This window comes from Oryzias melastigma, linkage group LG12 (genome assembly GCF_002922805.2).
Source record: "Oryzias melastigma strain HK-1 linkage group LG12, ASM292280v2, whole genome shotgun sequence".
Taxonomy (NCBI): domain Eukaryota; kingdom Metazoa; phylum Chordata; class Actinopteri; order Beloniformes; family Adrianichthyidae; genus Oryzias; species Oryzias melastigma.
Window position 1 is genome coordinate 18,954,671 of NC_050523.1, and position 13,894 is coordinate 18,968,564.

The following is a 13,894-nucleotide window of genomic DNA, read 5'->3' on the forward strand; positions in this document are numbered from 1 at the left end:
CCCTGTTTGGCTTAATGCTCACTCTCCTTCCATGTGATGGAAATGTTAACATGGGTGGATAACATGAAGGGCCAGTCAATAAGAAACATTTCTGTTCTTTATTTTTAACTTTTCCAGCAAAGAGCAAACAAAAAGAAACTCGTACAAATTTGAACATTTCTTTTTTTTATTGTTTGAATATTAACACTATGACTGTTTGGACATTCATGAATATTGGCCTGTAAGGTACTACATTTAATGTCGTATCACAAATGCTTTCTAAGATCTACTCATACATGGAGGCTAAGCATACTTTTTGTAACATTTTTAATGCTTTGCGTTGATTTTTTTTTTTTTGGACCATTTTTGATGCTACATAGATGACATCCCTTAGCTGCAACACACACTGACTGCACTGCGTGACATCAGCTGCAGACCTCTGTAAACAGCAGCTGTTGCGTTAAGACAAAATAAGCAGAAGTCATAGTAGAATAATCAGGATGTGCTGGTCTGGACTGACTGCCAAGACGGTTCTGTGCAGTGTGGAGACAGTGCAGGTGATCTGTGGGAAGTGAGACAAATGTGGAGATGTTTGGTCATTGGAACACTGATATGGTTATTTAGTCTACACAAAGACAGTCATAGAAAAGCTCTGTTAGAAACACACTTAAAAAGTGACACCATGTTTAGATTCTGCACCTCTCTAGCTGATTATTAAAAACAGAGGACCAGGCTTGACATGAGTGAAAGAATTTCACACTATTTACATCTAAGCATAACAACTTACTGCTGGATCACTTTAAAACAAGGATCTTGGTTCACTTGCAAGTGAACTCTGGTGTGATTAACTAAAGTTTTAATGCAAACATGCTGAGCCCCTAAAGGTACATCAAAGTAAAAAAAGAAAAATTGAGTAAAAAATAAAAAATAAAAATTCTAAAAAGTGAATTAAAAAAACTTTTTCTGGTTACCAACTGGTACACACCAGATAGTAACTGCTGTGCACCAGATAGTAATGGATGGAAATTAGCTATTCAGCTGCAATCTGGTGCAAGTATCTTTGCTTTTTAAGCTCAATGTATTTTTATGCCGTTCTACTAAATTAAAAAGCTAAATTTAAAATTGTTTTTTTTTTTTAAATAAAAATTATTTTTTCCCCCTAAAATGGAAGTGAAGAAAAATTCTAGTAACTAACTGGTGCACACCAGATAGTGACAGGAAAAAAGTTCTAAAAATTTATTTTTTTTCCCTCTAAAATTTGAAGTAAAAATTGTTTTTTTCTTAAAAATTTTTTCCTGCTTACTAAAAGGTGCTCACAAAATAGTAACTGGTGCACAACAGATATTCACTGAAAAAAAAAATCCTAAAAACTGAATTAAAAGAAATTAAAACATTTTGAAGATTTTTTTTTTCCTAAAAATTGAAGTAAATAAATAAATCCATGTATTCACCAGATAGTAACTGCTGTGCACCAGATGGTAATTGATTTTGTTTTGTTTGTTTTTTCCTAAAAAATGAAGAAAATTCTAGTTATTAACAGGTGCTCACCAGAGAGTAACTGGTGAGCACCAAACAGTAACCAGAATTCTTTTTCTTTTTCTTTTTTTTTTTTTTAACTTCAATAACTCTTTGGAGGCTCAGTTCAAACAAATGTCCTTTTTGACATATGTTAGTCAAAAGAAAAGCAGGAAAACATGTTTTTCTTCATTTGACTTTATCCATATTGCCATCAGAAGTAGCTGTAACGACCCACTCCGATTAAAAATGTCGTGTTTTTAACCTGTTTTTGTAGCATTTTTCTCATGGTGGAAGACATACGTAAATAACATTGAGCTTAAAATTACATTTCTGAGTATGGTTTAATTCAAAATGTTGTGAATCAGGAGCAGATGAAAAAATGTAGTTTTAAAATGAGCTTAAAGGGGATGTAGAAAATTTGTTGGGCGGGCCACAATTTCCCTGCCAACGGGGAAGTGAAGTGAGGGTCCCGCCCACAACTCAAAGGTGAGTTTCTACTGAGCTTTCGAAACTTTAATCTTGAAAATGACTGTTTTTTTTCTTTATTTTGGCTACAAACAACAACAGAGTTGGACTTTATGCAAAAGCACCCGAATTGAGGATCTGTTGTAACTTTCTTATTTTTTCAGGAACTAAAAAAGTGAAAGGATTCCTTGTCAAACAATCATTCCCTTAAGTTTTAGGAATTTAACTTCTATGTTGACAAAAACAAGGCGTCTTATTCAGCTAATAAATATCTGTTATATGTTCAGTCATTGTCATTGACATTTTTCTAGACCTGACAGCTTAAATGGAGTCATCACGATGAGTACGATTACACACAAATACATGATAGTTTTAGAGTACAGTATGACACCAGATTCATACAATGTCAGAGGTGATGATCTGAGTGATCACGTCAAACAAACCGGACTGGTGTGGTAGTTTGAGCACATCCTTAAAACCAGAGATTCAAACCCGATGTGAAGTTGCTCTTCAGTCAGCAGAACACAGCACTCACAGACATTTAGTGTGTTTAGTTTGGGGTCACAGACCAGTCAAGAACTCTTACTGCGTTAAAAGATAATACTCTACTTGGAAGTCAAAGGAATGACGTAGATAAGACATAAATCAATCTTACAGTACATTTGTACAGAGTGCGACAGTTCAATTCACAGACAACAACAAACACATTTCCCTTTGGCGAGTATTTGAATAACAGATTTCAATAGATTCATTCTGTACAGAATACGATATACAAAGAGGGTAGACGAGAGCGTGTCACCCGACTCCACAAAGCTTTGTTGGTTTGTTTTAACCTGAATCAATCCTTCCCTAATGGTTACAGTGAAGGCAGACATTGCCAAAATCGATGGCAATGATTGTAGAAAAAACTGACAAAAAAAAGAAAAAATAATACTGTAACATTTTAAAGGCACACAATGGAATAAAAAAATAAAATAAAAAAACAACCAAATATTTGGGTAAATTGATTTTCGGATGGGGGAACTTATAAATAAATAGGTAAAAAAAAAAAGGGGGGGGGTTACATCAACAGATGGTAACACAATAAGCCTTTACCAATAAAACAATCCAACAATGGTGATTTTTGTTGCTTTCCTGTCTGGGTTTTTGCTGGTCTGTTATGTAACAGTCCATCAACTTTGGAAATTACTGACTGACGACGAGACGACTGGTCAAACAGGTGGAGATTTCCCCCGATTATTGACCAAATGCAATGGTTCCCCCTTACCCATAAGGCAGTTCAGTGCAGAGTGGAGGTGTGCTTAATTTGTATTCACACAAAATCTGACTTAAGGGCAAACTGAGAGCTCTTTTTTTGCTTTAAGTGCAGCAAAATAAAGAAAAAAATGATCAATCTTTTGTTTTCTTATTTGTTTAAAGCAAACCCTGTTTTATGGCCAGCCTGTTTTTGGGGGGAGGAAGGCAGGATCTGATAAACATCCACAAACGGAGATCTGCCGCTGTGATGTCACTCGCCGAGGGGAAAAGGGAGATCAAAAGATCAGGACGCCGAAATGCAGTTTTCTGATTGTTTCCCACACATCCCAAGGAGAAAATAAAAGTGCTCAATCCCTCCCCAAATGAGATTAGACTTGGTGCAGTTGTACACAGAGTTGGACCGAATACAGCATAACATCATCCCGCCGAATTTCTGCTGTCAGATAATGTCAAGTTATTGGCAGAGGTCAGGAAGTGCTGTCGTAGAGTAAATTTATAGCACAAAAATAAAAAGTTGCATCCGTTCTGGCTCACTTTCTATGATGTAACTTACTGATGATTAACAAAGAATATGATAGAGAGAATTGCAATGTCGTTTTCCTCAATTTAACCTTGAATTAATGCGTAATTAAAAATGATTTATTGTTGCCATAGGTTATATCTTAATTAAGTGAAACAAATAACTTAGTATTATAGGATGGATTTATTTGCACAAGCATCAAAGGAAATTGATTTCCGGTTAAAGAGTAGTAGGAAGTTGAGCTATTCCTGCAGAGCCTTTATGTGTCTTTCTTTCCTGCACTTTCCAGCTTTTTTTTTTTTTTTTGGAAAAAAAAAAAGAAAAAAGCATGCTTTGAACTGCTAGTCCTTGGACAGTGAGGTGGATTCTAACCAACTGATAGCAAGGATAGGCTCCAGCTCTAAAGGGGAACCTGCCACAACAGATCTGAATTTGATCATAGCGATTAAAATTCTGAAAATCTGGACATTGCAATTTTAGGAAGTGTTCTAAAAGTGTAACTTATTCTGTTTTTAATTTTATTTCTACTCAACTAGAACACAAGTAACTGTAAACCCTAAAAATGCTTTTTCTTGAGAGCAACAGGCTGTCCGCTGAACTCTGCTGACTCCTCTCTGGCATAGGCTTCCTGAAACATCTTGATAAACACAAGCTATGGACACACTAGGCTTGTGAGCGTACAATTATTCTATAGTGTTCACACTGAACAAGCAGGGAGGGGCTTCCTCTTTTTCCTTTTCTACTGCTTTGTTGTAGCGCTGCAAGTCAGAATTTTTCTTTCACATCTCTATTCCGATATATGAAAGACTTGGTGTCATAGAATTGTAATTCTGGCACAGAATGCAAATGTTAATTTCTTCTCCATGATCAATTTTCAAACGGTTGGCCCTTCCGTGAATTAAAAATGACGCCATCCATATATGTCACTTGCAAAATAAAGTCCCTCATTTCAACAATCGTTAAATGGTTGCGAGTTTTACACAGACTTTGCATTGAAGTGACTGCTCAAACAAGTGTTCAGTGGCCATTCATTTTGTATGTAGACCCCAAAAACGGTCGTAAAAACTTGTGTAGCCATGTGTGAACATGAGACCTTTGAACATGGAAGCCTGAAATGTGCATTTACATAGACTTTTTATTGAAAGTGGCAGTTTGAACGTGTGTTTAATGGCCATGCATTTTGTAAAACCCAAAAACCATCAAAAAAAATGTGCGTACCTACGTGTGAGCGTGTAAGCCAGAAACGCAAATTTACATAGACTTTAAAATTGGACGTGGCCTCTTGAACCTACGGTTAATGGTCATTCGTTTAGTACATAAAGCCCCAAAACGCTTTTTACGTTTGAATGCAAAAGTTTTGAATATGGAAGTCAGAAACGTGAATTTACATAGACTTTTTATATGAAGTGGCTGCTTGAACGTGGGGTAATGGCCATTCCTTTAGTATGTAAAGCCGCCAAACTGGAATAAATGATATTGATAATCCACATTCATGTTTGACATTTCCCTGTAATTTTGGTGTCTCCCTTTCGATGGTGAATCACACATAAACTGACTTATGTTTAGGTGCAGAACGTTATTTTGCATTTATGTTGTGTTTGGAAGATTTGTTGTTTTTCTCACGTTTGTGTGATTTTTTAGAGTCATTTTTCCAATCATTCCAACACAACAACCACAGTGTTTTTCTGAGTTTGTGTTTTTTCTTGAAATACATAAAATAATTAGTGCAATTGGAACTAAAATAGGATTTTTAAAATTAATAAAAAGACATGTTTTTGTCCAGATTCCATGTTGTTTCTTTCTCATTTGAGATCACTTACTAAAACATTTCAAACATCCAATCCGACCAATCAGTCAAGTTTTAGAACCCTTTAGTGAAAACATTTTAAAAAATGATGCTCCACTAAAAGAAACTACAGTACTACTATAATGAGTAATATAATGACTGTTTCTTTTTCTTCATTTTTCTTCTTTTTAGAAAGTCACCACACATGTCAAGATCTATTACTATGAAAGCACTAAATTCTTCTCGTTTTGCTTTCTAGAAATTGATTCAAAAACTTGAGACAATCTCAGTCAGACATCACATGCACCAAAGACAGATTCTGCAGCTTTCCTTCATGAGCCTTACCTTCAAGTAACATAATAGTATGATAGTGTTCAAATTCTGGGATGGAACCCAAATTAAAGTCTGTATTTTAAAGCTGTTATTGGGGTTTAAACTCTCGTCTAAATGATGGGAAGCAATCAGCAAACATAAAAATGGACGGGTTGCACTGGCAACACTGTGATTTCACAGATCACTGTTAAATACTTCATATAATCTTTGCCTGTAAAAACACACTGACATACAAAAAAAAAATAAAAAAAAATAAAACAACAAACCAAAAAATTCTAACAGCCTAGTCCTTGAATATGACCCCTTTCTTGAGAAAAGTCTTAGTGTCCAGATTCTTCATTCAAATCAACTTCATCCTCCTCTTCAGTTGCTTGTTTCAACTCTACAGTCTGTGGTTCATGTCCTTCTTTCGTTCTCATTTCAGGTTTGGGGAAAACTTTTTTTTATTTTTTTGCATTTACACTACAGAGTGGTCGTGTTGGTGATGATGGTGGTTCACTCCTCCGCCCAGCACCGTGTGGTTGATGGAGGAGGCGGACCGATCAGACCCCTCTGCCACCGTCCCGTTGACGTTCTCCTGCCGCTGGCAGCACAGGATCTGCCTGAAGGTGGCGCTCATCTCTTTGTCCCGGTAGGAATAGATGATGGGATTCATGGCCGAGTTGAACTCCGCGAGAAGCAGGAAGAACTTTTCGTAGGTGAGGACATTGCAGCTGGAGCAGAAGACGTCAAGGAGCAGGATGACCAAACCGGGGGTCCAGCAAATGATGAACGCGCCTGCAAAGACAAAAACATATTTAAACTTATGGCTAAGAAACACATTCTACACGCCACGTAGGCAGGAGGCATAATGAGGAATTAGATTTTCTGTTTTGGCACGTTTCATGCCAAATAACTTTTCCAAGGTCAGAGACTAAAGAACTAAAATTATGTTTTATATTTTCAATCCAAATTTTGTATAAAACAAATAAAAAACCCACATAAATTTAAAGCATTAAATTATTGTTATTTTTTATTTTAATTTTGCAGGTAGAATTGAAAGGTAACCAAACACTAAAACAACTTTTGGCTGTTGACTTCTATAAATGGGGCTTTTAAAGTGCTGTCTGTGCCAAGTTTTTGACAATTTAAAATAAACTTGTTTAATTCCGGAAATTAGTCTAAAACCGTCCGTGTTCTGCCACCCCCTACAGGTTGAAATTAGGTACTGCAGTTGAATTTTGTGATTGGTCAACTGGTGTAAGTCCCACATCATTTCAGAAGTTTCATGTCATCATGCTCTGCAGCTCCAGTATGAAAGCCCCGCCCATCTTTGATCCTGTAATGGTTGGTTGTTATTGTGTTAGCTTTAGCATGACTCCTAGGTATTTTGCCTTTCGTTGTCAAAAATCTACTGGCTGGCAAAAGTATGCAAGTTGAGTGCAATTGACATTGAATCCAGTGAGTTCCTTCCTGGTGATGGATTTGCAATGAACGTTTCACTTGAGATTGTTTGTTTAATATGTTAGCCTTTGCTAGCTTATGATGCTAGCAGCATTTTACCAAGAGACACAGGTCCTCTTCAGTCTGCACCATGAGACTTAGGGAAAAGGTGGAGGAGAAAAAACTTCAACCTCCACAGAAAGTTTTTTATAAATCTTCACCACCATTTTTTTTAAATATTACTAGTTTTTTAGTTGCATCATTTTGTGATTCAATTATAATTTAATAAAATTAAATCATAAAGCAAAGAAATAAATAAAACTGTTGTTTTTTTTGGACCAATAAATTTGACATTTTTTTTCTAAATGACCAATGGCCAATGCAAGACACATTTCTGTCTCTTTCAAACGCCCCCAAATGATCAAAAACCCAACAAAGCTTTACTTTACTCCACCCAGAACTGATTTTGACAGTTTTCCATGAGATATTTTCCAGCTGGCTAGATATACGTCCACACACAATCTGATGTCATTCCTTAACTACAGACCTACCCTCCTCCACCCTTACTCCACCTACACTTTTAAAGTCCCACTCTGATCATCTTTGCATCTAAAGCCTTTCCAAAGGGTCATTTAATCATGATTATGCTGGTTTTGGCCAAAATCAAATAAACTAGTTTTCTAGGATATAGTTTCTGCAAAGTGGCGAGCAGTTATTTTGAAATTTGCCTCTGAGTTATGGGCGGAACCATTGGTGCGAAAAACAATAAACATGTTCACATGTTAAAGATACCAAAATCTCAACTTTTATTGTAGTGACTCTTTAACTTTCACTTCCTCTCAGATGTTCCAACTTGTGCTCATCATTTTTCAGATTTCCAAAATATGCAACCTTCTTTTTTAGATTTCACTTTCTTGTCTGTTCATAAGTGACTAGCACTTATTCTGTCTCGTTTACCTCCTTCAAAACTTAATTCAGCCTCCATGTTTTTTTTTTTTTTTTTTAGTTGTACATCTGGTTTCTTCTTAGATTCTTGGAGTTTTGGTGCTTTCAACTCATGAGTTATATTTGGAAACTGATGACCTGATTTGGACTTTCTGCTGAGTAACTCTTGACTAATGATGAATAACTTGGTATGAGATAAAATAATTCTGTTCAGCAGATCATCAGTCTTTGAAGGGTCACATTAAAATTCCAGCCTGACTCTCTGGATGAGTCATGAATTCGGTTCGCGTTTGAAGCATTGGACTCCCCCATTTTCAAGTGAACACCATCATATTCTGACCTCCTCGTTTAAAGTCAGGCAGACATTTTTGTCTTATCTCTATCTCTTCACAACAAGCAGTCAAGATGCACATTCAAAACCATGACACTCAGTGGATCTGAAGATGCGGCCGCAGCAAATGTAGCCCACAGCCCTGCTACTTCAGGAAAAACGCCAAACATATCAAACCAAACCTTTTAACAAAAGCACTTTTGTTTGCTTAGAAACTAACATATATCACTCCAATCCCACATCTGATTTCCTTAAGGCCCATATTAAGTAATGAAAACAGAGTAATCTTGTCACTTAATGACCACACATAAAACATTTCACCTCACACATGGTCAGTGTAAAGCCCATTAAGCTGTCCAGTGCTTTCAAAACGTTTTTGCAGTGTCCTAAATACTTATTTGTACAAGTTCAAAAGTTATATTCTTCCCTGTTTGAAATTAAATTAGCTTATTTGCTATCAAAAAAGTATGTTTTTAGAACAAATATGTCTTTTTTAGATTATTTTAAGACCGTCCATTGACATAAAAACACAGTTTAAAATGGTCACTTTATATATTATACATTATTGCATCCTCTGCACTGTCGGGCGTACTGGATTTTATAGCACACCGTCAATGAATGGCCTATTTTCACCAGACTATAAGGCAGATTAAGTGAGATAAAAAAGGCAGAAATAAGTGTGTCAGTCAGACTTTAACTGTGTTCATGTTACCTCCAGATCATCTCTGACGCGCTACACGTCAGACATGTTAGCATATTCACAACACATGCAATTTTTAATCTTGTTTTCAACACGTTGATTAAACAGACTAATACCTCTAAAATAAAAGATAGAGTGATTATCCCAACTATAAAAATGTCTGACACCACTACACATTAGCATATTCAAAATACGCGTGATTGACAATCTTGTTTGCAACACTGAGAAATCAGAGTGATTCCACTAAAACAAACGTTACTATGATTACGCTAACTTTAATCTTGTTGGAAACACATAAGAAAAACCCAGCCTTAACAGCTTTACACGTCATCCGAGTTAGCAGGTTTACACCCAACCTTTTTTTCAATACCTAAAAAAAAAAAAAAAAACATGGATGCCGCTTGAACAAATGTTACTGAGGTTATGCTAACTCTCAAACTTGTTAGAAACACACACAAAAGAAAAAACATAGTTCAACATTGCTACCCGTTAGCAACATTAGCATATCCACAATACGTGAAACTTCCAAACCGTGTTTGCTTCACGTAAAAAAATATGTGATACCGCTAAAACAAATGTTACTGAGACTACGCTAACTCCCAACCTTGTTAGTAGCTTAACAAGTAAATGTAAAAATGCAGCTCGATACTGCTACGTTTGCAACGTTAGCGCATTTACAATACGTGTAACTCCCAACCCTGTTAGTGACATGTACATGTAAAAACACATTAGCAACATTAGCATATTCACAATACGTGTAACTCCCAAACTTGTTTGAATCATGGAGAATACAAACCGATACCGCTAACAAATATTATTGCGACTATGCTAACTCATAACCTTGTTTGTAACTCCAAAAAACACAGCCCAGCACCCAACACATTAGCCTCATTAGCAAGTTTAAAAAAATCCTAACCTTTTATGTATCAAATCAAATTAAAAAAAAAAACAGAGTGACATCCGTAAGCACAACCAGAATGAATCAGGATTAACCAAATTAATGGTTTTAAATGTTCCTCAGTGCGGAAAATTCGGCACTTAAAATGTCAAATCTATCACGTGCCATTTAGTTGTTACTGTAAGAAAACTGTGTGAAAGGAACTGCAGGAGATAGCTTCTGACAAACTTGATTAGGGAACTTTGGAGTCAGAATTGACAGGCAGGCCTGTTATCTGTTAGAGAATTGCAGGCGGCAGCTGCAGCAAATGCTTGACCTCACTTCCCAGCTATGCAAGCAGACTCTTCAGAGCTGGATACATTTCTGAAACAGCCCAGCAGAGAAACAATCCCAACTATTTGTATCTCAGTGGGGCATCATAAATTCAAACTGAACACCATTCAACAGGAAAAACACTGAAAAAGTCTAAAATTTAAGCGCAACATCATACAAAAATAATGTTTTGCTTTGTTCATTAAGTGTATTGCAATTTATGATAATGTTGTGGAGGGGAACTGCTTTTGTGCCCCGAGGGGTCTAACACTAATATTTTAATTTCCTGTTGGAAATCAGAGGTGTACATTTGTTAGTGTCAAATTTTATTTTCTAACCTGACTTTTAAAGAATGTAGAGGTTTAAAAGTGCTTCTCAAAAACATAAAATGTCTTGAAAAATAAAATGCTTCTTGGGCTTGTCGCTGTTCACAAAATGCCAAAAAGAGGGAAAGAAGGGTAAAGAGTGGAAATTCACTGGAGGAAAGTAAACAAACAGGGCCATGAAGCAGGCATGGAAAATTTGGAAATGTATAGGAATGCACCCAGACAGAGTCCGTGTCATGAAAGAGTTTTATACTAGTGTGTGTCATAAATATCAGCGTGTAATGAAAACTTTATGAAACTGGCCGGTTGATTTGAAACGCCGGATGTTTGTGTGGTCGCATATTTCCAGCAAATAGACACGTTTTTGTGTTAAAAGAGCAATTAAGTTTGGATCCAATGAAATCAACAACAAGAAATACACGTTTTTAAGTTATAAAGGAATATCTGACTAATTTAAATAAAACAGAAGTCTCCTCAGACGCTGTAAAAAGTGAAACATTGGATGAATCAACAAAAGCTCTGTAAAATTTCAGTAATACAGGAGTGTCCAAACTTTTTGAACTATTTCAATAAGATTAAATTGACATTTTATTGCAATGGCAATTATGGCATATATATTCATTCACATAAAACAAACAAACATCTAAATAAGTTTTAACCAAAACTACAGTCAATTTTTCACACTGTTCTGTCCCAGTTAGCTATGGTAACATGTGCAACCCACGTTTTATATGCACTGCCCCTATTAGCTGAAGATTTAAAAATATGATTTCAAAACGCAATTTCACTGACAACTTCCGCGTCTTGTTTCATTACAAATATGTGGCGGGGATGTTTGACAGATACTCAGTACGCCCTGCACCAAATACGCTGCTGAAATAACTTTCACCCTTTGACTGGTGAGTGACGCCGTTTGTTTTTTTTATGTGTGAGATCAGAAAATCTGGGTTTGTGATCATGTCAAAATAAAAAAAAGAAAACAGCTGGAATCTATTGGAACTTTAATATTGTCATATCGGAATCATGAGTACTCTAAATCAAAAATGAACAAAATGAAGTTTAAAATCATGCACATGTTGATTATTGTTAATTATGTCCTGATGTTTTGATGATGATTAACTTTTGGTAATGATTATTCAGATGAATTCAGTCAAGGAGTAATATGCATATTGAGAATTTATCTTGAAATAATTATAAAATATAACAACGTTTTAAATAAATGTTGGTCCTGTTGTCCTCCTTTCTGCTGATGATGAGCAAGTGGACCGCAGTCCCTACCGATGCAGTGGGACAAATCAATCTACACAAACACTTCGACAATAATTCGTTTTTACCAAGCAACAGGCATTGGAGCTTATGCAATTCATCTACTTTAAAAGGGTGAATTTGAATGAAACTTTTTGACACATTGTCTTTGTCAATTTTTTTTTCCCTGTAAATACAACTCCAAATTTTTGTGTGATTTATGCCTCTACACTTCCTCCCTGAGAGAACCTGTATTCGTTTTCCACCTGTGCTTACTCACGAGTGCTACACGTCATCTCTGGCCATCCCTCTCAATGTTGAACTCTTTGAAGATACACAGTCTCTGGTTATATTCGGACAACACAGTTGTTTCATATTTCTCTGTAAAAATATGCCAACTTCCATATGTCCTGGCCTATAACTTTTCTTTTTTATTTACAGCTGGCATTTTAGCATCATGCTAGAAAGTCTCACAGAAGGGACACACAACAGTGTTGACACAAGTTTATGATGTCTTAAAATGCAATATTGTTAACCACAATTAAAAAATTGTGCACTTTAGTTTTTAGAAAGTGCTGGGGGCTTCATGTTGATGATTTTATGAAATGAGTCTAAGGGCCGGTGGGAATTTGAACTAGGGTCGCACTTTGGACATGCAGGCTGTAATGTCAAATTTAAAATTATTAGTTTTCCTCAAATTAAAAAAATGATTTGATGGTTTTTACTCAACCTAAATAAATTGTTTTATTAAAAAAACAAATATTTTTCAATGAAACAAATTACAGAGCTATTGTAAATTGATACAATGTTTCACTTTTTACAATGTAGTTTCCTGACATATTGTGAGATTGCATTTAGATAAGAAAAGTGTTCTCATAGAGGGAATTTTTTTCCACAAAAACATTCAAATCTACAAGTCTGTCTTAATGTCTAAATTAAATTTAAAAAGTTGATTTTTTTTTAAAAAACATGTTTGCTTTTGTTACAAGAAAAGTACATGCTAAGGTTTTCTGCCCATCCCACTTTTTAAAGAAATCGATTGTGTAAGGACACCCATTTTTGTCCGCACGCTATGTTTTCGGAAACAACCTAAATCAAATATTCTAATAAAACTAAACTCAGTTTGGCAGGATTTCTCACAGCAGATAAAAACTATGTTTCTGTGTATTCACTGGAAGTGTTCATCATCATTCCGCCTTCAGAGCCTTTTTGTCTTAGTGCGTCTGTTCCCGATAGAAATCGGCTTCCAGAAGAAAACCAGATGGCAATGGCTGCAACATTAAGAAATAACGCAAACCAGACCATGGCAATAAGGCTTCCAAAAAGCGTGCACTCAAGCCTGGTTTGAAAAGAGCTCAGAAATACTTATAGAGTCACATATGGTGCAGTGAAACTCAGAAAAGCATTTAGGATCAGTGATCCTCCAACTCTTGAGCTGCAGACCAATACCACTCCACAGTAAAATAAAAAACACACAGCCACTTTTTTTCTGTTTTATTTGTAATATGATTCTGAAGGGAGTTTTATTTTGAAAAACTACTGGATTCTCTCCACCACATTCGACTCAATCTTGACTCTAGTCAAGTCACTCTGTCACGTGTCGTAAATCCATCCACTACTTTGTTAAAGCGACTGCACTGACTGCTAAACAGAAACCTCCAAAACTAGCAAAAGTTTAAAAAAAAGAAAAAATAAGGTATTTGGAAAGTTTCTTTTCAAAGAAAAAAATCAGTGAGGAAACAGTAAAACGGCCTTCAACTTCAAAATAAAATAAATCCGCATTTGACAGACAAAATAAAATAAGGCAGAATATTCAAAAACCGGATGTCTAAAGTTATGAGGATGCTGTTAATAAAG

The 13,894-nt window shown here is 35.8% G+C and overlaps 1 protein-coding gene across 1 annotated transcript in view; it reads right to left on the reverse strand.

Annotated features, from left to right (window-relative positions):
• Positions 1-6,313: 6,313 nt before the first annotated feature.
• The window catches only part of lpar1 (lysophosphatidic acid receptor 1), a 59,721-nt gene continuing 52,140 nt past the window's right edge, over positions 6,314-13,894 (reverse strand). The window contains exon 5 of the mRNA XM_024299679.2: positions 6,314-6,635. Coding sequence (XP_024155447.1) covers positions 6,316-6,635 — 320 coding nt within the window. The 3' untranslated portion in view covers positions 6,314-6,315. The remainder of the gene's footprint in view (positions 6,636-13,894) is intronic.